The 26,221-nt window shown below is 38.6% G+C and overlaps 1 protein-coding gene across 16 annotated transcripts in view; it reads right to left on the bottom strand.

The window, feature by feature from the left end:
* The window catches only part of stard3nl (STARD3 N-terminal like), a 50,551-nt gene that overhangs the window by 11,313 nt on the left and 13,017 nt on the right, over window positions 1–26,221 (bottom strand). Inside the window, exons 3-10 of one of the 16 annotated variants that reach the window (XR_012099382.1) lie at window positions 21,780–21,857; window positions 21,613–21,690; window positions 20,894–20,947; window positions 20,671–20,791; window positions 20,286–20,384; window positions 14,021–14,064; window positions 7,052–7,153; window positions 2,567–4,893 (exon numbers count right to left, since the gene is read on the bottom strand). Coding sequence is in view for 6 of the 16 variants with exons in the window: in XM_073049671.1 (XP_072905772.1) it covers window positions 14,024–14,064; window positions 20,286–20,384; window positions 20,671–20,791; window positions 20,894–20,947; window positions 21,613–21,690; window positions 21,780–21,857 (471 nt within the window). In the remaining 10 variants the exon portion in view is untranslated. The other 15 variants (XR_012099378.1, XR_012099379.1, XR_012099383.1 and 12 more) reach the window with 15 other exon arrangements.

The raw sequence follows: 26,221 nt of genomic DNA, 5'->3' as shown, positions 1-26,221 counted from the left end.
CCACCGGCCAGCAATATTTAGCACTGGTGAGCTACTACTTTAAATAGCTTGGGTCACTATTCAGAAAGGATGTTTGAATTCAGTGCAATATAGGCTTTCTGCATAGAATTTGCACAGGAAGCAGAGGTTCTACAAGCAGTGGTTATGACTGACGAAAAGACACTGGAGGTGATCTCACTGAGACACAAGAATTTTTTAAGGGGGGTAGGGATGAAATCATGAAGTTGAGTCCTTAGGCTGGAGTCAGCTTCGTTATATCCAAATTAGAATCTCAGAAAAGGTTTGAGACCTTTAGGGTTTAGCGGAAGAGTGATTTTTCTTTACAGAGTACTATAATTAGTTTTGAAATTCTCTTGAGTGCTATGAATGTTCAATTATTTTGTACAGTCAGGCAGGGCTTCGCTGATTTTTCGGACGTTGGGGGAATTGGACAATATAGATGAGAAAATTGAGACACGTCAGTCGTGGTCTATGAATTTTAGAGCATGTTTAAACGGCAAATTGCGTAATATTTCTATCAATGTTTTTGTATTTTTGGCAAAAAGGGCAAGTGAAGAGGACTTCATTTTTGAATAATGAGTTTTGATGAGGAGTGCAGTACTTGAATCAAATGGGAACAATTCAATAGTAACGTTGAAAGGGGAGTTGGATAGATACTGAAAAAGAAAATATTACATGTGACACTATCTGTGCACGTGTTCAGAAATACCATGTGCAACTGAGAGGTTTCAATTATTGTGCAGAATGGCAAACGGTTATTTTAGCTTTTCATACCACGGCGCACCACTTCCTTTGCACAAAAACAGATACCTGATTAACAGTCTCCATAGCTGACTAAACAGGAAATCATATTAATTTAATCATAAACTTTAATCTCTAGCTCTTAGCTTAGCTACCAAAGCTACCACGAGTAAACAAGTCACGTCCATCTTTAATCTATTCATTTACTTCAGAATTGGTATCTTTCTTCCATGAATAGCAAGTACATTTAGAGTCAGAGTCATACAGCAAGGATTTAGACTGTGATCATACCTAAATTACAATAGTCAAAGTAATGATAATTACCATGCAATTCAATATGCAGGTGGATTGGGAAAATCAGGTTGGTGATTGATCCAGAAAGAAATATGTAGAATGCATATGAAATAACTTTATAGAGCAGCTTGCAGTTGAGCCCACTGAGGGCAATTCTGGATTGGGAGGGTGTTACAAACAAGTGTAAGGTGTTGTATTTTGGGAAGATGAACAGTGGATAGGACTTACACTGAAAAGCATGGTAAAACAGAGGGATCTGGGAATAGAGATTCATAATTCCTTGAATAGATAGGGTTGTAAAGAGAGCTTTTAGCATATTGGCATTGGGATGTTATGTTGAAGTTGTATAAGACATTTGGAGTACTGTGTGCAGTTCTGGTCACCTACCTACATGAAAGATAACAATAACATTGAAAGAGCACAGAGAAAATTTGCAAGGTTGTTGTCAGGACTTGACCTGAGTTATAGGGCAAGGTTGAATGGGTTAAGACTTTATTCCCTGGAGCATAGGAGAATGAGGGGAAATTTGATAGAGAAATATAAAAGTTTGGGTATATAGACAGGGTAATGCAAGCAGTCTTTTTCCACTGAGTTTGGGTGAGTGTAGAACTAAAGGCCATGGGTTAAGGATGAAAGATAAAATGTTTAAGGGGAACATGACAAGGAACTTCTTCACTCAGAGGGTGGTGAGTGTGTGGAAACAGCTGCCAGTGGAAGTGATGGATGCAGGTTTAGTTTCAGCATCTGGATGGTTTGGATAAATACATGGATGGGAGGGGGGATAGAGGGCTTTGGTTCAGATGCAAGTCCATGGTACTAGGCATAGTACTAGTTTGGCACAGATTAGATGGGCCAAAGGTCTGTTTCTCTGCTGTAGTGCTCTGTAACTCTATGATAAACCAGATTCAATTAAAGAGCTTAAGGTAAAGGAAATTTTAGGACACAGTAATCATAATATGATAGATTTATGGGCATAATGGGCTAAATGGCTTGTTTATGTGCTGTGGTTTGACATTTGGCAGTCATATGACAGAGGTGAAGGAAAATGCCAAAGTATGACATTCAGATTATTCCAGAATAGATATTTGTTCTTTAGAAGTTGCCTTCTAGAACTATTCTGAACAATCCTATTCAGCAGTTACAGTGCAACACAACAGAGGCCTGTGTGTGAAGGTGGGAAATTTTCTTTATTACTACCAATGCTGTATTAGAAACATGCATCTACAAGAGCCAAATTAAATTAAGTAGGCTTGTACCTTGTGTTAGTTCAGTTAGCACCTGGCTCAGCCCAAGTCTCTATTTTTTGATCAGTGGTAATACTTGGATACTTTGAAGAATTTAACACAACTGTAAAGACGAGCAGAAATGAACAAACAAATCCACAGGAGGTCAAGATAGGTAGTTGGTTAAAGGGCAACAGAATGAATTTTCTGAGCTTGCATATTAGAGAATGGATCACTAATCACAGCTAGAGTATATAGTCAAAATGTTATGATGTAAGTTGCAGAAACTTTAAGCCAAGCACTGAGTGGACATTGCTAAAATATTTCCCATTTTAATTACATTTTCTGAAGTAAATATTAATGAAAAGATAAAGCATTTATTACATTAATAAAACAAGCCATGACTGGAGATAGATATTACATGCAGAACTTTTTTTGCACACCTTTGCATTTGTTGACATTTTTTATTCAAACAATTATTTGTTAACTAATCATAAAGTGGTCAAACTGCTGACATTGAGCACAGAAGAAACGCAATTCTTTTGTGTAGAATTAGACCTAGCATCACTAAGAAGCAGGGCCACTTTTCTTCCATTTCATCACTATTCAATCTTATTCCCACAGTAAGATGTCTTTTTGAAAGACTGCTCACAGGGAAGAAGCTCAATAGATAGAGATACAAAAAAAATCACTGGGCTATGATCCACTGTTAGATATACACAGAAACAAACATTAGGAATACTAATTCAGTTCAAACTTTACCTTAAAATATGATCAGAATACAAATAGTGCAAGGTTGCAGACAGAAAAAACACATCAGCTGATAAATTGAACAGATAATTATTCAATCATTTTGAACAAAGAGCCTGCTCTTGAAGGTGTTTTAGATAAAACAATTAGAAATTCCAATAATTTGATTTAAATATAAAAACACAGTTCTCAATTGCAATTAAAATTGGATATCACATATGAAATATGATGTAAATGCAAAGCTTTGGGAATAGCCACTAAGTAATTTAGTATCAGTGCATGAACTGCAGTACTCCAATATCTCACTGAATCGATTAACATTAAATAACTGATTTGCAAAACTTATTTGAACAGGTGTACATAATTGCACCAGAGCTTTACTTAAAACATCAAACCATATTAATAAAGCCAAATTATGATCATCACTTCAAATCAAAGTTATTACATTAGTATTCTGTGCAAAACTGAGAATAATTAACAAAAGTACTCTTTAAATGCAGTATGTTCTCTGCCCACCATCCTGCAACACTGCTCTCATTCTGTGGACAAAGAAATCACCTGTTAAAAAGGAACGCTACTAATTAACTCACATTGCCTCCTGTTGCCCTGGGAAAAGAAGATGCATCCTTACCTATTCTCATTTATAATCAAACTTTCAGCTGTCTCAGAGTTTTGAGAAGCCAGAATCTGATGGCCCAGTAAAGCACATTGATTCTTTCCCAGGCAGTGATTACTGAGTAGTGATTAAGAACTTAAAAGACCTCAATGCTGGAGGCAGGTTGTACAAGAGGAGGAAGAGAGCTGGCTAGCCCATCTATATGCAGTTCAAAGGGCATGGAAGCTTCCTTAGGGCAGGGTCAGAAGACATGTTGCTTTACTGACGCAAGGGAGGTTAAAAAAGACAGGTGTCTTCCTAGGGGTAGTGGTCAGACAATCTTGGTACAATATCATTGCAAAATCTGAATATTTTCCACAGCTGCAGGAGGGAGTGATGAGCTAGGAACTGCTGGAACTTTGCCAGGTACAATGTTCTTTATCAGAGAGTCTATTTGACTGCAAGCAAATAAAATGTTGTTTTTTTAAACTTTCATTTCAACTATTACAAAGCATGAAATATTCTAGACCAAAGATGGGAATTTTGTACAGCCCTAATCACAGAGGGAGCTGGGTCACTGAGTGCTCAGCAGGGAGTGCTGCTGCTGAACTTGTTACAAGCTGCCGTACAGGACATGTTACTATTGTTAAGAAATACAAATAATTTTTAGAAAGCTTCCTTAATTCTGAAGAAAGTGATGACATGCAGTGACACTGGGAACATGGGTGACAAAAACATGCAGCAGTGCACTCATGCAGTGCTCCCTTTCATACTTACCTTTACAAATAAGGCAAAGTCTGAAAACAGTTCAGAACATTTTATCATTAACTGTGTTTGGCCAATTTCATTTAAAATAATGAAAGACCAAACAAAAATAATCAAGAATTATAGTGCAACATAATGCTTAAAATGAACAGACCCAAATATATTAGGCAGGTAATCTAATCACACCCTTCAGTAAACCTTGAATGTTATTTTAAATAGAATTATTAATCATGAAATAATTGATTCCAAACCAAAATTATATATTTTTAAAACTAATCTTGCAGGATTGCATGATTAGAGCATTAGTTTAGTAATGGGAGGATAAAGAACTCTTTTCCAAGATGGCAGAAGGCAGTATAGCGATGAACTCCCAACAGTTGAAGGGTTCTTGAGCACAGTGAATCAAGTCTTGCTATTGGCTAAACACAGTCATACCCAAGAGTAATTCAAGTCTCAGGCAAATCTCAAAGCTCTGCTATTTCAAAGAGTTCCAATATTTACTTCAGACTGAACTTCATCCACCTGCTGAGGGAAATGTGGAGAGAGAGAGAGAGCAAGAAGAAATTACATTGGAACAATTTATACTTGGCTGAAAATACAATACCGTAATCAATGCACAGATTTACATAAAAGTTTCAGTTTACGCTTTCAGAAGTGACTAGTAAGCTGTAAAGAGGAGATTTAAAAAGTTGTAGCCTCTGGCAGTGAACAAAAAGAAGTGAGGTTCTAGAGGAGCAACCATTTAGGAGCAGCTGTGTTTGAGGAATAATTGCTGGAACTATTGCTCATGAGGCTTCAGCGAAAGGCTGAGCAGAGATAAAGATAAGAACAGGGAAGGTCATTTAATTTTATTACCCACTTAGTGAAGTCAGGATGGCAGCCAGGGCAATTGAATGCTGGTCCTGCAGGATGTTGGAGATCAGGGAGACTTCTAGTATAGGGAGTCCTGCAGGGAGTGCAGCAAACTATGGCTCCTCGCTAACCTTGTCAAAGTAATGGAGCTGGAGTTGGATGCACTCAGGATCATCTAGGGTGCTGAGAGCATAGATAACAGTTTTACTAAGATAGGCACACATCAGGTGCAGGCTATAAGTAGTTGGGTGACCACAAGGCAAAGGGAGCAAGCAGGCAATGCAGTGTTTCCTCTATAGCCGTACACTTCACTAACAGATAAGCCTCCTTAGATACCATTGGGGATGGGAAATTATCTTCCAAGGAATAGCAGTAATAATCATGCCTGTGCCACTACAACCAATTACAAGACTCAGCAAGAAAGAGTGCATTCAGAGAAGGTAATAGTGATAGGAGACTTGCTAGATAGGGGAACAAAAATGGTGGTCAGAAGGGATGCCAAGATGGTGTGATGCCTTAAGGGTCCCATGGTTAAAAAGGATGTCTCCAAGCAACTGCAGAACATTCTCAAACAGAAGGTGAGCAGTAAAGCAGCTCTGCATACATTGGTACATATGACTAGTTTTTAAAAAAGGAATAAGGTTCTGCACCATGAATATTGAAAGCCAGTTCTGAAGGCAGATAAATCACCTGGACCAGATGAACTACACCCCAAGGTTCTGAAAGAGGTTGTAAAGAAATTGTGGAGGCATCAGTAATGATCTTTCAAAAATCACTAGATTCTAGAATGATTCTGGAGGACTAGAAAATTGCAAATGTCCCTCCCCTCTTCAAGAAGGGAAGAGGCAGAAGAAAAATAATAGGCCAGTTAGGCTGATTTCAGTAGTTGGAAAGATGGTGGAGTCTATTAGTAAGGATGAGGTTTCAGGGTACTTGGAGACACATAACAAAATAGGCCAAAGTCAACAGTTTCTCTAAGGGGAAAACCTTGCCTGACAAACCTGTTGGAATTCTTCGATGAAATAACATGCAAGATAGACAAAGGAGAGTCAGTGGGTGTTTTTTACTTCAATTTTCAGGAGGTCTTTGACAAGGTGCTGCTTAACAAGAGCCAATGGTATTACAGTAAAGATACTAGCATGGGTAAAAGATTGGCTGAATGATAGGAGGCAAAGAGTGGGAATACAAGGGGCCTTTTCTGATTGGCTGCCAGTGACTAGCGGTGTTCTGCAAGGGTCGTTGTTGGGTCAGCTTCTTCACGAGTTTGTTATATCTCAATGACTTGGATGACAAAATTGACAGCTTTGTGGCCAAGTCTGCGGATGACATGGAGATAGGCAGAGGGGCAGGTGGTGTTGAGGAAGCAGAGAGGCTACAAAAGGACTTGGACAGATTGAGAGAATAAGCAAAGTGGCAGATGGAAGATATTGTAAGGAAGTGTATGGCCATGCACTTCGATAGAAGGAATAAAAATGTGGACTATTTTCTAAATGGGGAGAACATTCAAAAATCAGAGGTGCAAAGGACTTGGGAGTCCTTGTGCAGGATTCTCTAAAGGTTAACTTTCAGGCTGATTCAGTGGGAAGGAAAGCAAATGCAACATTCACATTAATTTCAAGAGGATTTGAATACGTAAGCAAGGTTGTATTCCTGAGACTTTATAAGGCATTGGTCAGACATCACTTGGAGTATCGAGAGCAATTTTGGGCCCCTTATCTAGGAAAAGATGTGCTAGCATTGGAAAGGGTCCAGAGGAGGTTCATGAGAATGATCCCAAGAATGAAAGGGTTAACATATGAGGAGTGTTTGATGGCTCTAGGCCTGTACTCACCGAGATTTAGAAGAATGAAAGAGGATGTCGTTGAAACTTATCAAATATTGAAACACTTAGATAGAGTGGATGTGGAGAGGATATTTCCAATAGCAGGGGAGTCTAGGACCAGAAGAATAGAGGTACATCAATTTAGTACAGAGATGAGGAAAAATCTGTTTAGCCAGAGGGTGGTGAATCTGTGGAATTCACTGCCGCAGACAGCTGTGCAGACCAAGCTACTGGGTGTACTTAAGGGGGAGATTGTTAGGTTCTTAATTAATCAGGGCATTAAAGGTTACAGGAAGAAGACAAGAGAATGGGTTAAGAGGGATAATAAATCAGCTATGATGGAATGGCAGAGCAGACTCAAGGGCCAAATGATCTAATTCTGATCCCTGTGCCACATGTTAGTGAGGACAGGAATAAGAAAGATTGGCCAGTTTAATGCATGGCAGAGGAGCTAATGTAGAGGGCAGAGATTCAGGTTCTTTGATCATTGCGATCTCTTCTGGAGCAAAAGTGACTTGTACAAGAGAGATCGATTGTACCTGAACTGGAGGGGAACCCAAATGCTGGGATGGAGATTTGCTAATGCTACTGGGGTTGGTTTAAATTAGATTGGTAGGGTGTTTGGATCCTGAGCAGTAGTGAGACAGATGAGAAATATGAGGTAAGTAATGCAGTCAATGAGAGCAAGTTTATTAGTCAGAATAGTTGGGAGCACAGGAAAGTGAGGGAAAATAACTGTGTTTATTTCAATATAAGAGGCTTAACAGGCAAGGTAGGTGAACTCTGCTTGTGGACTGGCTTTGGGGACTGGGATATTATGGGATATTTCTGTTATAGAAACATTGTGGAGGAAAGGGCAGGACTAGCAGCTCAATGTTCCAGGGTACAGATGCCACAAGGAGGCCAGAGAAGCAGGTAAGAGAGGAAAGGGATTCCTCTTTTAATAATAACAGTGCTCAAAGAGGATATTCCTTGGGGGATCATTCAGTAAGGCCATACGAGTAGAGCTTAGAAACAAAGGGATGGCCACTTTAATATGTCTATACTGTAGCTCCCACTTCTCCCCCCTTAGTCAATGGGAATTAGAAGCACAGCTCTTTCAGGATTTTGCAAATAATTGTAACAATCAGAGGGTAGTATTGGAGGGAGATTTTAACTTCCCTAATATTAACTGAGTCATAGAACTGAAACGTTAGATCCTTATGAAATTAATAAGATATTTATGGATTTCTACTCCAGTCTTTATAAATCTGAATTCTCTGATAATGCTTTTATTATGAACAGATTTTTGCAAAAATTAAATATACCTAAAATTACGACTCAAGATATTAATATATTAGATGCACCTATTAAACAAGAGGAAATAGCTAAAGCTATATCCTCTATGCAATTACGAAAAGCTCCGAGACCAGATGGTTATACGGTGGAATTTTATGACTTTCAATGAAATGCTTATACCACATCTTTGCCAAACTTTCACTGATTCTATATCCTCTGGGAATCTTCCGAAAACTTTTTATGAGGCATTAATTTCATTGATTCCTAAAAAAGGAAAAGATTTATCAGAATGTGCATCCTATAGACCTATCTCCTTTCTGAATGTAGATTTTAAAATTCTCTCTAAGATTTTAGCCAATAGACTTGAGAATATTTTGCCTACTGTTATCTCAAATGATCAAACTGGATTTATTAAAAATAGGTACTCACATTTTAATATTTGAAGACTGCTAAATATCATTTATTCCCCCTCAGTTAAAGAATCAAAATGTATTGTGTCTCTGGATGCAGAGAAAGCTTTTGACAGGGTGGAATGGCCTTATTTGTTTTAGGTTTTGAAGAGGTTTAATTTTGGTCCTGGATTTATTTCCTGGATCAAACTGATTTATCAAGCTGCAGTTATAACTAATAATCAAAAGTCTCCTTATTTTAGATTATATAGAGGAACCCGTCAGGGTTGTCCTCTCAGTCCTTTATTACTTAATTTGGTTTAGAACCACTTGCTATTGCTCTTAGGGATTCTAATTCTGTGCAGGGTATTAAGAGAGGGGATAAACTACATAAGGTTTCGTTATATGCGGATGATTTATTAGTTTACATTTCAGAGGCAAGGAAATCCATTCCCTTTATGTTATCTATATTTACTGAATTTAGTATTTTCTCTGGATAGAAACTAAACTTAAATAAAAGTGAATTATTTCCTATTAATAATTACTCTAATTATTATGATCAAATACCTTTTAATATTGCTTAAAAACTACTTTATTTACCTTGGTATTAAAATTACTAAAAATTTTAAAGACCTATATAAGTATAATTTATTTCCTCTAATTGAATATACAGAACAAATGTTCTCGAAATGGTCGCCTATGTCAATGTCATTAATTGGTCAAATAAATGCTATTAAATGGTTATTTTACCGAAATTTTTATATACATTCCAAGCGGTTCCATCTTTTGTTCCGAAAATGTTTTTTGATAGAATAGATTCCATAATCCTGTCATACATTTGGAATAATAAAAGCTCCAGAGTGAATAAATTTTTATTGCAAAAATCCAAAAAAGATGGAGGACTGGTGCTACCAAACTTTAGATTTTATTATTGGGCAATTAATATTCATTATATTACCTTCTGGATTCATGGTATAGATAACCAGGACTGCCCTTCATGGTTACATTTGGAGGAGAATTCAGTAAGGGGGTTTTCTTTAACTTCTTTACTGGGAGCTCCTCTTCCTTTTTCATTCTCCAGTATAGGTAGACAAGGTCTTAGTCCTATTATTAAGCATACTTTAAAAATTTGGTTTCAGTTTCGTAGATTTTTTGAATTAAATAACTTTGTACTCTCTAGTAATATCCATTTTAACTTTTTCTTTAAACCATCAACTCTGGATAAGGCTTTTTTAATATGGAAAACCAAGGGCATATAAAAACTATTTTAGATTTGTTTTTAGAGGATTGTTTAATGTCTTTTTCGCAGTTAGTGGATAAATATGATATATCTAATGCACATTTTTTAAAAAAATACTTACATGTTAGGAATTTTTTACGTGATTTTTTACCGAATTATCCATTTGTTCATTTACCAAATATGATACATGCTATTTTTCAGCTTAAACCACTTCAAAAACGATTGATAGCCATTATATATAAACAGTTAATGAATGCACGTATGATGCCTAATGATAAGGTTAGACGTGCTTGGGAAATGGAACTTCAGCATTCACTTTCAGATGATCAATGGAGTAAAATTTATTATTTAGTTAATAATTTATCTATCTGAGCACGTCACTCCCTAATTCAGTTTAAGATAGTACACAGGACGCATACATCAAAAGATAAACTAGCGCGTATTTTTTCTAATATAAGCCCCACCTGTGACAGATGCAACGCTGAGGTGGCTACTTTAACTCATATGTTTTGGTCCTGTGTAAAATTAAATAATTTTTGGAGGGATGTTTTTAGAACGTTATCAAAAGTCATAGGTGTGGACTTACAACCTAATTCACTTACGGCAATCTTTGGGATTATTCCAGAGGAAACAGGAAGTGTTCCTGCTTCCGTTCAACATGTGATAGCCTTTTCAACTTTATTGGCTAGGACAGCTATCTTGTTATACTGGAAAGATTCTAATCCACCTACTGTTTTTAACTGACTCTCCTCCATTATGTCCTGTTTAAGTTTGGAGAAAATTAGAAGCCGGACGTTTGACACATCTTTTAATTTTGAGCAAGCCTGGCGACCTTTTATTCAATATTTTCATATGATTTAATTTTTTTTCTTTTTTTTTCCTGGTAAAAAAATTTTTTCTTCTTTCTTTTTTTCTCTTTTTGTTCCTCTTTATCCATGAAGGTTCAGAACTGACCAGAAGGTCGTTTTCTTTTTTCTTTTCTAATTTTATCCTCAAATGGACTGCTCAGTCTCCTTTTTTTTGTTTTAGGTTAGTTTAGTGGGGTTTTTTTTCTCTTTATTATAAAAATTTCCAGTCTTTTTTTTGTATGAATTGCCAAGAGGAGTGGTTCCTTGTTTATACACAATAGCTTAATATTATATTTATATGACTTTGACAGTATATATCCCTTTTGTTGTTTGTATGTTTTTTGTATTATGTATTTGATATAACTTCTCCCCTGATTTGTATCTATTCATTTTTTTGTTTAAAAATCAATAAAAAGATTGAAAATGAAAAAAAAAATGAACTGAGTCATTCATAGGATAGGGTGGAATTTGTTAAATGTGTTAAAAAAAATTCCCTTAATCAATATATTGAGGACCGTAATAGAGAGTGTACAACACTAGGCCACTTCTTTGGGAACAAGGCAGACCAAGTAACTCAGTGTCAGTCAGGGTACAGTGACCATCACTATGTTCATTTTTAAATAGTTATAAAGAAAGATGGGACTCGCCCACTAGTTAACGTCCTAAAAATGGGGCAGGGTCTATTTTAGAGGCATTACGCAGAATCTTGCACAGATTGATTAGGCAGTTTCAAAGCTCAAAGTCAAATTAGATTTATTATCAAAGTACATATTTGTCACCATATAAAACCCTGAGATTCATTTTCTTGTGAGCATATTCAATTGGTGAGACTACTTGTAGGTAAAGAAATGACTGTCAAGTGGGAGGCTTTCAAACAAGTGATTTAAATAATCCAGGGCAACATATTCCCATTAGGGTGAAAGGCAAGGCTGGCAAGCTTAGGGAATCCTGTCTGATGAGGGATATTGAGGGTCTGCTCAGAAAAAAGGAGGCATTAATGTAAGCAATTGGGAAGAAATGAGTCCCTTGATGTGTATAAGACATAGGAAAACACAAGAGGGAAAATCAGGAGGGCAAGAGATCTGGTAGGCAAGGTTAAAAGGAATCTGAAGATTCACAAGTGAAAAGGTGGCTAGCGACAGAATAAATCCACTTAAAGGATGCCAAAGCATGGCCATCTGCTATGTATGGAGCCACAGGAAAAGGAAGATACTTAATTAATGTTTCTCTGATTTTTACCGTGAGAAAATGGTAGATGATAAGAAAAACAGTGAAATGAGTGATAATATCTTGGACCACATAAGAATGACCAGGCAAGAGGTGCTGGTGGCCTTAAAGTGTATTAAGGTGGATAAATCCGTAAGGCCCGAGTGCATCCTTGGACCTCATGGGGAGCTCAGAGGTCCCTGCAGTAATATTTGCTTCATCTTTAGCCACAGGTGAAATTTGGGAAGACTGGAGGGGGATGAGGATGCTAATATTGTACCAATATTTCAGAAAAGCTGCAAGGATAATACAACTGCCACTTGATCACATTAAATGGCCTATGTTTGTATTTGCTTGAGTTTAGGAGACTGGGGGGCGGGGGAAACAATAGAAATTTACAAAATGCTGACAGGATGCAGAGAGAGTAGTTCCCCTGGCTGAGTCTGTGTCTTGGACAAGCAACTTAGGGCTGTAATAAAGAGCAATTTAGTTACTCAGAGTGATGGACTATGTGGAGGCTAAGTTGCTGAATATAAGGCCTATACCGGTACTGTACTGCTAGACGTAAAAGGAGTCAAAGGCCCTGGGGAAAGCAGGAATATGATCGTACTTAATCATACTGAATGGCAGAGCAGGTTTGATGGACAAATAGGCAGCTCCTGCATTATCTTAAAAATATCCAAGGAACCTTCCACTGCTCTGAGCAAATGTGTTCCAAAGGTTGTTCAAAAGCTTTCAAATGTGGAGGAATTTATTCTCTCAGTGGGTCATGAACTATAGGAATTCTCTGTCTCAGAGCTGTGGAGACTGACAGGAATTTAAACCACTACAGTCAAAGGACGCAGGAAAAGAGCAGGCAATAGCACTGAGGCCCACAGTGGCTTAGCCATGACCTTATTGAATGACAGAGTAGATGTAAAGGGGTGCTCCTTTTTCTTAATTTTCACAATATCGAAAATTGCTTTATCCATCTCAAATGGGTGACCCTTCTCCCAGGTTTTAAACAATGATCCCTTCTTTCTCTCACAATAGGAAACATAGTCTCCACATCCCCTAAAGATCTAATGTTTCAATTAAATCTCCCCCTCACTTTTAAACTCAGCAGATACAAGCATAAAGAGAGTTAAATTTAATACATTAAACACCCAGTTCTTGCATTAATTATTAAATTATGTTTGTTGTGAACCTAAGGCCGTATGTCTGGGCTGTGCAGCACAACAGGAAATAATGTCAGTTTGTGCAATTCAGCAAGAACACATCCCAGCAGCGTGGTATCAGGGACTTTGAATTCAAATGCTATTTGTATACACATTTCGTAACAGTCTGTCACCAGGTGCAAACAGACGCATGGAAAACATCTGCATTAAGAACTCTTGTGACACAAATAGTCCGTTAATGCAGGTTTGAGTACTGGGAATTATTCAACGGCTTAGTGCGGCTGGCAACTGACTTGCTGCTCAGCTTAGCAGTAAGGGATTCCCCAGACAACCTCAGGGCCAATAACAAAATTGAGGGAAACGTAAAATATCATTTAAAAAAAAATTGGGTAACATCTGTTGATTTAAGAAAGGATATCAACATGAAGCACAAGCTTATTTTCTCTCTGCACAGATGCTGAAAGTCTATTGGCATTTTTGATTTTAGTTTCATATTTCCACATTTGTGGTATTATGGGCTTCAGTCACCAAAAATGTCCACCATACTTGTTCCAAGAAAATAAATGCTTAGAGCCTTGGATGCGGATTCAAAGTATTATACTTGAATACAGTAAGTCAGGCAGGTGCAGAAAAAGATAGAAGGGCAGAGGAAAGAACAGCAGTGGGGTGGGATGCAACAAAGAGCACTTAAAAGTAAGAGCCCCCATCAATTCCATCCCAAGACAGAAGTGAAAAATGTTTCAGGAATAGTGTCCATCTCCCTGAATAATGAAACCATGCAGCTCTTAGTCACTTTATCACTCACGGGCTAGAAGTTGAGCAAAACAAACAGGAGTCAACTGATGCACCATTTTCCACACCTGCTAATGTGCTGGATACTCGGTATCATTTTCTTCTTCAGAATCTACAAATAAAGAACAGGTTATTGTCAGCTTCCTGATCATAGGAACACGTGGCATAGAAAGTTGCATTCTGGCCATCAGTTCTCATACAGCTGAAAGCTGGCTTCAGTACAGTTACCATTCAAGTCTGTGTCTGGAGTCACAGATTGGATAAAACAGCAAGTTCCCTTCCATAAACAATAGCACAGTTTTTTAAAAAAAAATGACAATTCAATAGTGTTAAGGTAATCAATACTAACGTGTTATTCCAGGTTTTTTCAAAATTTTCCCTGGCTACTGTGATGCAAGATGAACATCCCCCAAATCATCAGTCCAGGTTTTTATTTTACTGTTGTACCCAACATAAGATTGTCTACCTTTAATCAAAGTTCTCCAAGCAAAGAATTCTAAAGCTAATGCAAACTAAGCTGCTTTTAAACAGATTTCAGTTTCTTTTTATTTATTAGCCAATACTTAAACAGTGAGAATTTTTTTTGTATCTCAGATCATTACATACATGTTTCCTCACCACTGACTAGCCTAGAATTTAAGGAATGATTTTAAAAAGGCATTGGTTTATAGATTGAACAAAAGCAAATCTATGCTAAATCTGTATAAAAACACTGTTTGAGCTCCAAATGAAGTATTATGGCAAATTCCAGACATTATTGTTAGAAACTAAGTGAGACTGTAGGAGACTTTTATTAGAATGGGGTCAGAAATGTGGGTCTTTGATAACATGGAGAATAAGGAAAAAATTGGGATGTTCCTTAAAGCAAAATGTTCAGAGACAAATTTTAACAGAGCTTCAATGTTCAGAGTCTTTGAGTAAATAAGGAAGTGTTTCCAGTGACAGAAGGTTCAGTAATCAAATTACTCAAGTTTTACTTATCCGAACTGTGCTGTCTGCAATCATAGCTGTAGTGGACTCAATTTTCTGCTGACAAATGGATAAATCCATGAGGTATGGGGAAACAGCAGGCAACTAAGACTAATCGAGCAGAATAATCAAGGAACAGGCACAAATGGTCTCCTATGCTATAATATTCCACCAAAATCAACTTAAATTTTTCTAGTAAAATATCTCAAATCTAAGCTTTTAGAATTTCGACACAGGAAACAGCAATCTAGCTGTATCTACCAATTACCTCAGCAGTCTTCCTGCAGCAAAGTGCAGAACATATCTCTGACTGTAGATCTACTGCCCCCTAGCAGCCTTTCAAATGTTTCTACTGACTTGAAGGAACACGGCAGAAGGGGTTGCCAGAGAGAAATAGGTTTTTTAATTTTTTTTAAATTTCCATGCCATAAATTAAACATTTGTATCTTTACTGCCAGATTTTTAATGCTGTATTGGCAGGATAGAAGGCATAAGGCCAGAAGGAGGAGCGGGGCAAAAAGTGGGAGGAACAGAAATGGTGGGAGCAGAAAGAGGAGGAAGAGAGAGAGAAGAAGAAAGAGAAAAGTTAGTACATCTGGCTTCAAACTTGGTGAAGTAACTGTGGTCTGTCTAGAAACGGTATATCTCCTTGTACTCAACACCTGTAACACTGAAACCTTTGCCCAGACAACAGTTAAGAGCCACAGCATACGGGAAACACTTGCTGTGGTTTAACCACAACTCTATAGAAATGAGCTACTATGGGAAACTAGCTCCGGTATCAGAGAATCAGTACCACAAAGGAGTCAATGCAAGTTTCAACCCTTTTCTGTATGAAATATTTGCAAGGTAGGAAATGTGGTAAACAGACTGGAGTCCTATCTAGTTGCAACAATTCTCAGAAGGTCAAATGCCAATGTAAATATATCCTTCAGACACCATTAATCTGTCTACTTAACACTGCCAGTCTAACTCAGGGAGGCAATTGATCCTTTTCAAAAATCAAACCTCATCAGCTACTACTACTATTAAGATCAGGAATCTAACAGATATCAGCACAAATGTACTGAAGGACCAATCACTGTAGAACAGCTGTTTAAAATATGACAATCATATTGAGAATCAGCAGCAACTTCCCTTATGGCAGCAAGAACTGGACCCACTCTTAATGAGCATACTAGAAAGCAGAAGTGTAAATTTTAACTGATGCACCATATGTTTTAAAGATTCAACAAGCACTTACAAAATAAACTTCAACACTACTTTAAGATCAAAATTGCAGTGATAAATACAAATCTCAGGAAACAGCTCAACAAACTTTTGTTAGTTAGGGAAATGATAGATTGCTATTTTCTGCTATTGGTCCAGAATACAAGTTATACTAATAAAAATATAAATTGGATATTTATGTATAAGATGGTTATTCTGGCTCATTCACTGAATATGTGCTCTTTAGGCCAACAAATATAGAGAGATCACTGACGATACAGCAGCCAAAATCAACCCAAAAACACAATTATTCAATTTGCAGCATCCCCCATTTAGATTTCAGAAGTGGTTAAACATGATCATATTTGTAACCACTAATAATCCCACTGTTATTCTATAATTATAAAAAACTTTATACACACATCTTTAACACATTGACTGAGACTACCCTACTGTAAAAGGATAGAATTTATCAAATGTGTTCAGGAAACTTCCCTTAAACAGTACATAGAAGTCCCAACTAGAGAGTGGACAATAGGGAATGAGATAGAGCAGGTGACAGAAGTTACTGTAGGGGAACACTATGCATCTAGTGGTCATAATACCATTAGTTTCAAAGTAAGTATGGAAAAAGATCTGCGGTCCAGTCCACGGGTTGAGATTCTAAATAGGAGAAAAGCCAATTTTGATGGTATCAGAAAGGATCAGGCAAGTGTGGATTGGGATGGGCTGTTTTATGGCGAAGGTGTACTTAGAAAGTGGGAGGCCTTCAAAAGTGAAATTTAGAGGGTACAAAGCTTACATGTACCCATCTGAGTAAAAGGTAAAGATTACAGGTTTAGGGAACCTTGGGTTTTCAAGAGATATTGAGGCCCTGGTTAATGGAGAAAAAGAGGTGTATAATAGATATAGGCAGGTAGGAACAAATAAGGTGCTTATGGAGTATAAGAAATGCAAGTGAACACTTAAGAAAGAAATCAGGATGGCTAAAAGAGGGCATGACACTGCCCTAGCAGACAAGTTGAAGAAGAATCCCAAAGGATTTTACAGGTGTGTCAAGAGCAAAAGGATCATAAGGAACAAAATTGGTCCTCTGAAGATCAGAATCGTAATCCACGTGTGAAGCCAAAAGAGAAGGGGGAGATCTTAAATGAATTTTTGTGTCTGTATTTACTCAGGAGATAGACATACAGCCTATAAATGAGAGGTAAAGCAGCATCGACTTCATGTACGCTATACAGATTACAGAGGAGGTGGTGTTTGCTGCCTTGAGGCAAAAGCCTGACAAGGTGTTCCCTTGGATCCCATGGGAGGCAAGTGCAGAAAATGTAAGGATCCTAGCAGAGATATTTAAATCATCCTCATTGACAGATTACGTAATGTAGGATATCTAACGTTGTTCCACTGTTCAAGAAACACTCTAAAGATAAACCAGAAAATGGTAGGTCAGTGAGCCTGACATCATTAGTGGGAAAGTTACTGGAAGTTATTCTGAGGGATCGGATATATGAGTATTTGGATAGATATGGACTGATTAGAGATAGTCGACATGGCTTTGTGTGTGGTAGGTGGTGTCTAACCAATCTTAGAGTTTTTTGAAGAAGTTACTGGAAATGTTGATGAAGACAAGGCAGTGGATGTTGTCTACATGGACTTTAGCAAGACACTTGACAAGATCCCACATGGGAGGTTGGTCAAGAAGGTTCAGTCACTCAGCGTTCCAGATGAGGTAGTAAATTGGATTAGACATTGGCTTTGTGGGAGAAGCCAGAGAGTGGTAGTAGATGGCTGCCTTTCTGACTGGAGGTCTGTGACTAGTAATATGCCGCACGGATCGGTGCTGGGTACTTTGTTGTTTGTCATCTCCGTCAATGATCTGGATGATAATGTGGTAAATTTGTTCAGCAACTTTACAGATGACACCAAAATTGGGGGGTGCAGTGGATAGCAAGGAAGACTATCAAAGCTTGCAGCAGAATCTGGGCCAACTAGAAAAATGGGTTGAAAACGGTATATGGAATTTAATGCAGACAAGTGTGAGGTGCTACACTTTGGAAGAACCAAATAGAGTAGTGCTTTAGAACAAAAGGAGCTGCGAATGCAGGTCCATAATTCATTGAAAGTGGCATCACACATAGATAGAGTCGTAGAGAAAGCTTTTGGCACATTGGCCTTCATAAATCAATGTTTTGGGTACAAAAGATGGGGTGTTATCTTGAAGTTGTATACAACGCTGTTGAGGCCTAATTTGGAATATTGTGTGCAGTTTTGGTCACTTACCCACAGGAAAGATGCAAAGAAGGTTAAAAGAGTACAGAGAAAATTTACAAGGATGTTGCCAGGACTGGAGTTCATAAATTATAAGGAAAGACTGAATCGGTTAGGACTTTTGGAATGTAGAAGATGGAGGGGAGATTTGATGGAGGTACACAAAATTATAAGGAGAGTAGAGAGGGTAAATGCAAGCAGGATTTTTCCGCTGAAGTTGGGTAGGACTCTAACTAGAGGTCATGGATTAAGGGTAAAAGGTGAAAAGTTTAAGGGAAATATCTCCACTCAGAGGGTCTTGAGAGTGTGGAACATGCTACCAGCATAAGCGGTGCTTTCAAGCTCAATTTCAAAGTTTAAGAAACGTTTGGATAGGTACATGGATGGTAAAGGTATAAAGGGCTATGGTCCAGGTGCAGATCAGTGAGAGTAGGCAGTTTAAATGGATTGGCATGGACTAGATGGACCAAAGGGCCTGTTTTCTGTGTTGTACTATGGCTCTGTGACCATGACAAGAAAACATCCTATGTTCTGTAAAATATACAGCAGCAGTGAGAAAAACCATTACAGTGAAGGGCATGAATTGTATGTATGCTGACGGGAGTGACAGTGCAATTTCTGGAGAGAGTATCACTTTGGTATTGAGACAATGTGAGAAACATGTGAGAAGAGTGCATGGGTAAAGGACATGACTGCTTCTGCTGTACGTCTCTAGTTGTTACCACGTGCACTGACACTGGAACAACTGGCTTATCAACAGCTTATGTCTTTTGCTCCATGCCAGTAACATTAATGAAGGTTGATTCATGTAGGTGTACATTTCAATTATCAATACATATTTGGGCAGAATTTAATCAAATCTTGATATTCTTAATGCAATTAATGAACAGTAAAACACAATTTGTGGGGTAGTTGCCATAAACATACCATTATTCGCCTATAAAGCCAAACACAATTACACACGAACAACCTGCTCTGTGATTTTTACAAATTGCTTGGATGAGAAAATGGAAAGATGTGTAGTAAGCCTGTTAATGACAAAAAGGTTGGCGTTGTGGATAGTGTGGAATGTTGTAGGTTACAACTAGACATTGATAGTGTGCAGAGCTGGGAAGAAAAGTGGCAGATGGAGTTTAATCCAGAAAAGTGCAAAGTTTGGAATACAAAGAAGATACTTTGGAAGGTTGAACTTGAAGGCACAGTATGGGTTAATGGCAGGATTCTTTACAGTATGGAGGAACAGAGGAATCTTAAGTTCCAATCCATAGAATCCTCAAAGTTGCCACACAAGTTGATAGGATGGTTAAGAAAGCAAATGTTGTGTTGGCTTTCATTATTCATGGGATTGAGTTCAAAAGCCTCAAGGTAATATTGCAGCTCTATAAAACTGGTTAGACTACACTTTGAGTATTATGTCCATTTCTGGTTGCCTCACTATAGGAAGGTTGTGAAAGCTTTAGAGAGGGTGCAGAGAGCATGTCTTATGAGGAAAAGTTGAGCGAGCTAGGGAGAGGTAACTTGATAGAAGTGTATAAGGCGATCAGAGGCATCGAGTGAAGGACCAGTGCTTTTACCCCCAGGGCTGAAATGGCTAATGTGAGAGAGCATCATTTTAAGGTGATTGTTGGAAAGCACAGGGGTTTGTCAGCGATAGTGTTTTTTTTATCCCCACATACAAACAATCTTGGGTGTGTGGAATGTGCTGACAGGGGTGGTTATAGATGCAGATATATGAGGAACATCTAAGAGACTCCTGGATGAAAGAAAAATGGAGTGCTATGGGGAGGGTAATGTTAGTTTGATCTTGGAGTAGGTTAAAAGGGCAGCACAATATTGTGGGCTAAAGGGCCTGTACTGCACTATGTTCTATCCTTCATCAATACTCACCCACAACAGATTCGGGCGGAGAATAAAACTGGCCATCTGAGAGGGGGCCAGGTAGGATGAGAGGTGCATGTTCTGATACATCAGATACAGTAAAGACTCCTGGAACAGAACAAACGGAATTGAGATGATGGACTGGCAGAATAACTACATTTATAATCATGACCTTGGAAGTTGTAACTTGACTTACTAACCCAGGAGGTACAGTCCTGTCTAAATACATTGCTAATTCAAAAATAATTCAGCAACAATAGAATTCTTAAGAACAGGTAAAACAAATAGTCACATTGGTAATATTGTAAAGGTAATGTAAAATTTAGTACTGGGGATCTTCAGTTATCAGGACTTACAGGGGTAGTTTAGAAGTAAATGGAGAAAATGTACTAACTGTTTTCATCCTTTGCCTCTTGTGGCAAAACTTTAAAATCCAGGAACCAGGTCTCAATCCAGGCAAGTATGAAGGAGATTATTGGCAGCAAATAGGCAAAGGCTGTTCCTTCTACCAAAAGCTAAAGTGAAATTAGATATGTTCAAGTTAAAGAAACTAGTTAAAGGCAGCAGTTTCAGTACAGATCTCTTCTAAAGAGGCTTGTTGTATGGTTGCTACATACCTTGGAAATGATAACCTTTGCAATTAGAAAGGCACTGGTAACGGCTGTTGTAATCTAGAACAGAAGTATTCCCAGTCACAGTACAGCACAAAGCTATGGGAGCTCAAACATCTCTGCACTTCATCCAAATATCCTTTCAACCCAGCATGCTTACAGCAAAAGGTAATTACCAATGCTAACACCCTGACTGTTTCCAGCATGTCCATGCTGCTCAATAGTCTATGCAGCAGGGAAACAAAGTGATAATCCAACAGATCATTATACTCATTAGGAGTCTGGAAGCAAAGTCTATAATTACCTAAGCAATGGATTTACATTAAAGTAAATTTATTAACAAAGTACATACATGTCACCATATACAATTCTGGGATTCATTTCCTTGTGGGCACTCACAGTAAGTAAAAAGAAACACAATAGAATCAATGAAAGACTGCACACAAGACGGACAAATAACCAATGTGCACAAGACACATGCAAAGACAAAAAAAAACAAGAAATATTGAGGGTTCTTGAGAGTGAGTTCATAGATTGTGGAAACAGGTCAGACGGTAAAAAGCAAAGCATAAGAGAAATTCTCCCTACAATGAAGGGCCATAGCCTCATATTCAGATTACACACTTGTAAAAATATCTACTTTCCTGATTTGAAGAGTTGAGTTTCTGGTCCACATTTAATAGATGTCCAGACACTTTCCTATTACAAGAGGCAAGAACACTCACCGCAATTACCCACCAGTGTTGTAACCTGCAGAGGGCGTACGCAAAAACTAACATAAGGAATCGGAACACTGCCAGTAACTGCAAAGATAAAGAGAAGTAGATAAAGATTGCTCCAGGTTTAAAATATAATATTAAAAGCTTTCACGAGAATGAGAAAATCTACTCACAAAAATATCAAAGTAAGAATTGTGGAAATCATAGTGTATGACCTCATTTTTTAAACTAGGAATTATGCCACCATCTACCTAGAAAACAAAAAGATACTTGAATCAGTTTGGCAGTAGTTGTCATTGAAACCAGGTTGGCAATTATTTTTAAACTTAACCAGTTCAGATACATGGGAAAAAAATAACTCAAGGAAAGCCCAACTTATTAATAATTGGTGTAATAAAATGTATTCTGTTTGTGAATTCTGAAGTGTGCCACTTTTAATGGCACATTGGCACAATATTGCTGAAAGCTTGAACTAGAGCTTTGTATCCAATGCTGTTCACATTGCTAACCTACTCTGATTGGAATACATGAAGAATTCTGGCACTAACTTCATAATTCAAGGTTACTATGCTCCAGACACACTTACAGTGAACTAATATTTTAAACATTTTTAAATTTAAAAGGATTTTGGGGAAAGTGTAGAAATGTGCCCAACTCTTTCAGAAGATTTGCATTGATGTGATGAGCTGAATGATCCCCTTGCCTATATTTCAGGATTCTTCACAAACACATTGTCCAATTTTTTTAAAAAATCTTCAGTAAGTTAAATACCTCAATAAAAACAAAGGAAGAAATTATTAGGTTATATGGCCCCAAGCTTACTCTACTATTCTATAAAATCATGGCTCTGTTCAAAGTAAATTTATTATCAAAGTACACGTCTCCACTTGCTTGCATCATACACCAGGGTGCTCTCTTCAGTTACCTGATGAGGTAACTGTGGCCTTTGGCAGGTGGTGCCCAACTCTTAACCTCTACATTCTCCAGTTGGCAGTTCAGCAGTGGTAGCCAAGTCACTGCCCATCTGCTCCTGACTTCCAGCTCAACTCCACTCACCTACTCTATATTCAGCAAGAGGCCCTTTCTGCTTCCTCTCCCATCCTGAGAGCTGCTTGGTCTTTGATCTTTTCATCAAGACCCTGTGCAGACAGCATCCTCCATACTGACCCTCTACAGCCGATCTCCATGGGGAATAGTTACATCTGTCATCCTTTGTCCCTGTACTTCTGGACTAAGGACTGGTACTTCAGGACCTTCCTCTCATGGTACTGTGAGCTCCACCAGGGTGGTTTTCTTATCTTCGGTGGACCACAGTATGACGTCTGGTTGAATTGTGGTTTCCACCACCTCCGGGAACAGCAGATTCCTCCTCATATCGAACCTCATCTCCCATGATTTAGCAGTTTGCAGCAGATTGGATTTATGCCTCTTTGATATGACTGGCATGACCCTCTTCTTGATGAAGATGACTGCCCTGTTTGCCTCTTTGCCAGCTGGTCTCTTTTTACACCTCTCCTGCTCCAGTGTATCAGCAACAGGCAGCAGGATCTTGTCACGGCACCACCTTTACTGTCCTGACAGTGTGTTCCAGTGAGCCCCACGGACCACAAAGCTTGCAGTTAGGCTCCTCTCAGCCACCATATGTGCAACTAGGATGGTGTAGGGACCAAGGACGGAAATTCAGAAGGGTTCCAGTCTCCAAAGCTCTACCCAAGTGATCTTGCGCTTGGGAAGATCCCATTTTGTCCAGGCGCCCTGTGACCCCCAATGCCACTGCCTTCCATCCTCACAGTTCATACAACCCCAGGATTCATATTCTAGTGAGCATATGCAATAGATCCATAATAGAATAATAACCACAATAGAACCAATGAAAAACTGGACTAACTGGGCATTCAGCCAATGTGCAAAAGAGCCAGATTGTTGAGGGTAATAACTGCTGCTGAACCTGGTGGTGAGTCCCGAGGCTCCTGAACCACCTTCCTGATAGCAGCTGTGAGTGGTGAGGGTACCTGCTCTCCTGTGACAATGCTCCGTGTAGATGTGCTCAGTGACAGGGAGAGCTTTACCTGTGATGGACTGGGCCATATCCACTATTTGGAAGATTTTCTGTTCATTTAGTACTTGCCGATCTTTGTATTTTCTGATTACTTAGTATCCAAAATCTCTCTCTCAAACTTGAATAGACGAAGATGATTCAGAAGATTCACAATCTACTGCAAAGAGAAATTTCTCATCCTAAATGGTTTACTCCGATGCCGAGACTTTGTCCCCATCATTTCTAGATCCCCCAGAAATCTCTCTGCATCTCCCAGGTCATTTCCTCAAAATCTTGTATGACTCAATCATTTTTTATTCTTCTGAACTCCAGAAAAAAAACAAAGAACTGTTTCTTTCTCCACAGATTTTGCCTCAACTGTTTAATTTTTTTTTAGCATTAATCATTTTCTTGTTTTTCCTGCTTATCCTTTACATGCTTAATTCTAGGCTGCCAGGTAACCTTACATTTAACAACACATTAGAATGGTACAGCAAGGGAACAGGTCCTTCAGCCTACGATGCCAATCCAAACTAATCCCATCTGCCAGCACATGGTCTATAACCCTCCATTCACTTTCACTGTGAAGTTTTACCCTCTGGTATTTGATATTTCCATCCTAGCAAAGAGACGCTATTTACACCATAAATACCGTAGTCGCCCTTCAGAATATTCTCCATTATTTTTACCCCTAAGAATCTTCTCCAATATTGTCTTACAACTGATCTAAGGCTCACCAGTCTATAAATTCCTTCTTAAATAAAGAAGTAACATTGGCTCAGTGGGTCACACAGTTAGCATTGAAGAGTTGAGTTAATGGACCTATTTCCAAGCTGTATGACTCTGTGCCTATTCATCAGTCTTCTGGGGCCTTAATGTAGCTAAGGGCTACAAAGATCTATCAAGGCCCTAGCAAACTCCCATGGCCTCTCTGTATATTAGGACAGATCCCTTATGCCCCAGGAGACTTATTCACCTTAATATAGAAAACCTACAGCACAATACAAGCCCTTCGGCCCACAAAGTTGTGCTGAATATATCCCTACCTTAGAAATTACTAGGCTTACCTACAGCCCTCTATTTTACTAAGCTCCATGTACCGATCTAAAAGCCTATTAAAAGACCCTTAATGCTGTTCAAAAGACCGACCACCACCACCTTCTTGAAACCAACATGCCCTACAATATCTGCATTACACTCCCTGACCTCAATATCCTCCATGTCCTACACCTAGGCAAATATTGATGTAAAATATTCTCCATTTCCTTTGGTTCCTAACACAAATTCCCTCTTTGTCTATGAGTGGCCCTACCCTGTCCCCAGCTACCCATGTTAATATATGTATGAAACACCTTCGGATTCTCTTTAATACTACTCACCAAGGACAAATCACGTCTTCTTTTAGCCCTTCTGATACCGCCTAAGTTCACTTCTGCTTCCTTGACATTATTCAAAGGCCCTGTCCAATCTCAGTGAGCTGAACCTTACACATGCTTTCTTCTCCTTTTCGACAAAATTTCTCAAAGGTTCCAAACCTTTCTAGCCTTACTTTTCTTCGAGGAAGATGATCGACCTGTGGTCTGACAAGCTGCCTTCAAACAGCTCCCATATTGTCACATGTGGACTTGCCCAATAACAGCTGCTGCCAAACTACTATCCCCAGCCCTTGCTTAATGCTGTTATAATTATCCTTCCCCCCCCCCCCCCCCCCAATTTAGCAAATTGCCTCAAGGTCTATTCTTAGCCTTAACTATCTGAAAACTTAAGGAGATATGATCGCTCTTTCCAAAATGCACGCCCACTAAAACACCAATTTCACAATACTCTCTTGCCCAGCTTTCAAATGCCTGTCTTGTATACAGCCCATACAAACAAACGAGTACTTTGGACACAAGCAGGAATGGATTGCGAGCTGCTGCAGGAATTTTCAGCCACCTGGGAATTCGGCTCATGATCACATCTCCACTACTGTGAACGGTTGGGTTATCTGCATACTATTTCAAAAAACCCTCCTGGATGCACCTAACAAATTCTGCCCCTTTTCAGCCTCTGGTACTAAGGGATCATAGTCAATATTGTTGAAATTAAAGTCACCCAATATAAAAACCCTGTTGCTTTTCCATTTTCCACTATCTGCCTATGTGTCTGCCTATGTATCTCCCACTGGCAAGTGGAAAAATTATAATGTAATTCAGTGATTGCACCTTTCTTATTCCTGAGGTCTCTCCATATTGCCTCACTTAATGAATCCTCTCTAAGTGCAGCTGTGACATTCTCCCTGATCACTCATGCAATTTCCCCATCTCTTTGACACGCTTCGTTATCAAGTCTAAAATCTCCAAATCATGGAACATTGAATTGCCAGCCCTGCCCATCTCAGGTTACATTATAATTCCATTGTAAGGTTACAATGTTATAGTCAGATGTACTAATCCAAGTTCTAAACTCATCTGCCTTACTCATAATACTCCTTGAATGGCAGTAAATTTGTTTCAACCTATCAGTTCCACCATTAACCTGGTGCTGTCTGTCCTTTCTTTCAGCCTCACAAGACCTAACATCTACATTCTCCTCAAA

The sequence above is a fragment of the Hemitrygon akajei genome, chromosome 1, assembly GCF_048418815.1.
Source record: "Hemitrygon akajei chromosome 1, sHemAka1.3, whole genome shotgun sequence".
Classification (NCBI taxonomy): Eukaryota; Metazoa; Chordata; class Chondrichthyes; order Myliobatiformes; family Dasyatidae; genus Hemitrygon; species Hemitrygon akajei.
This window is presented reverse-complemented; position numbering and strand designations above follow the sequence as displayed.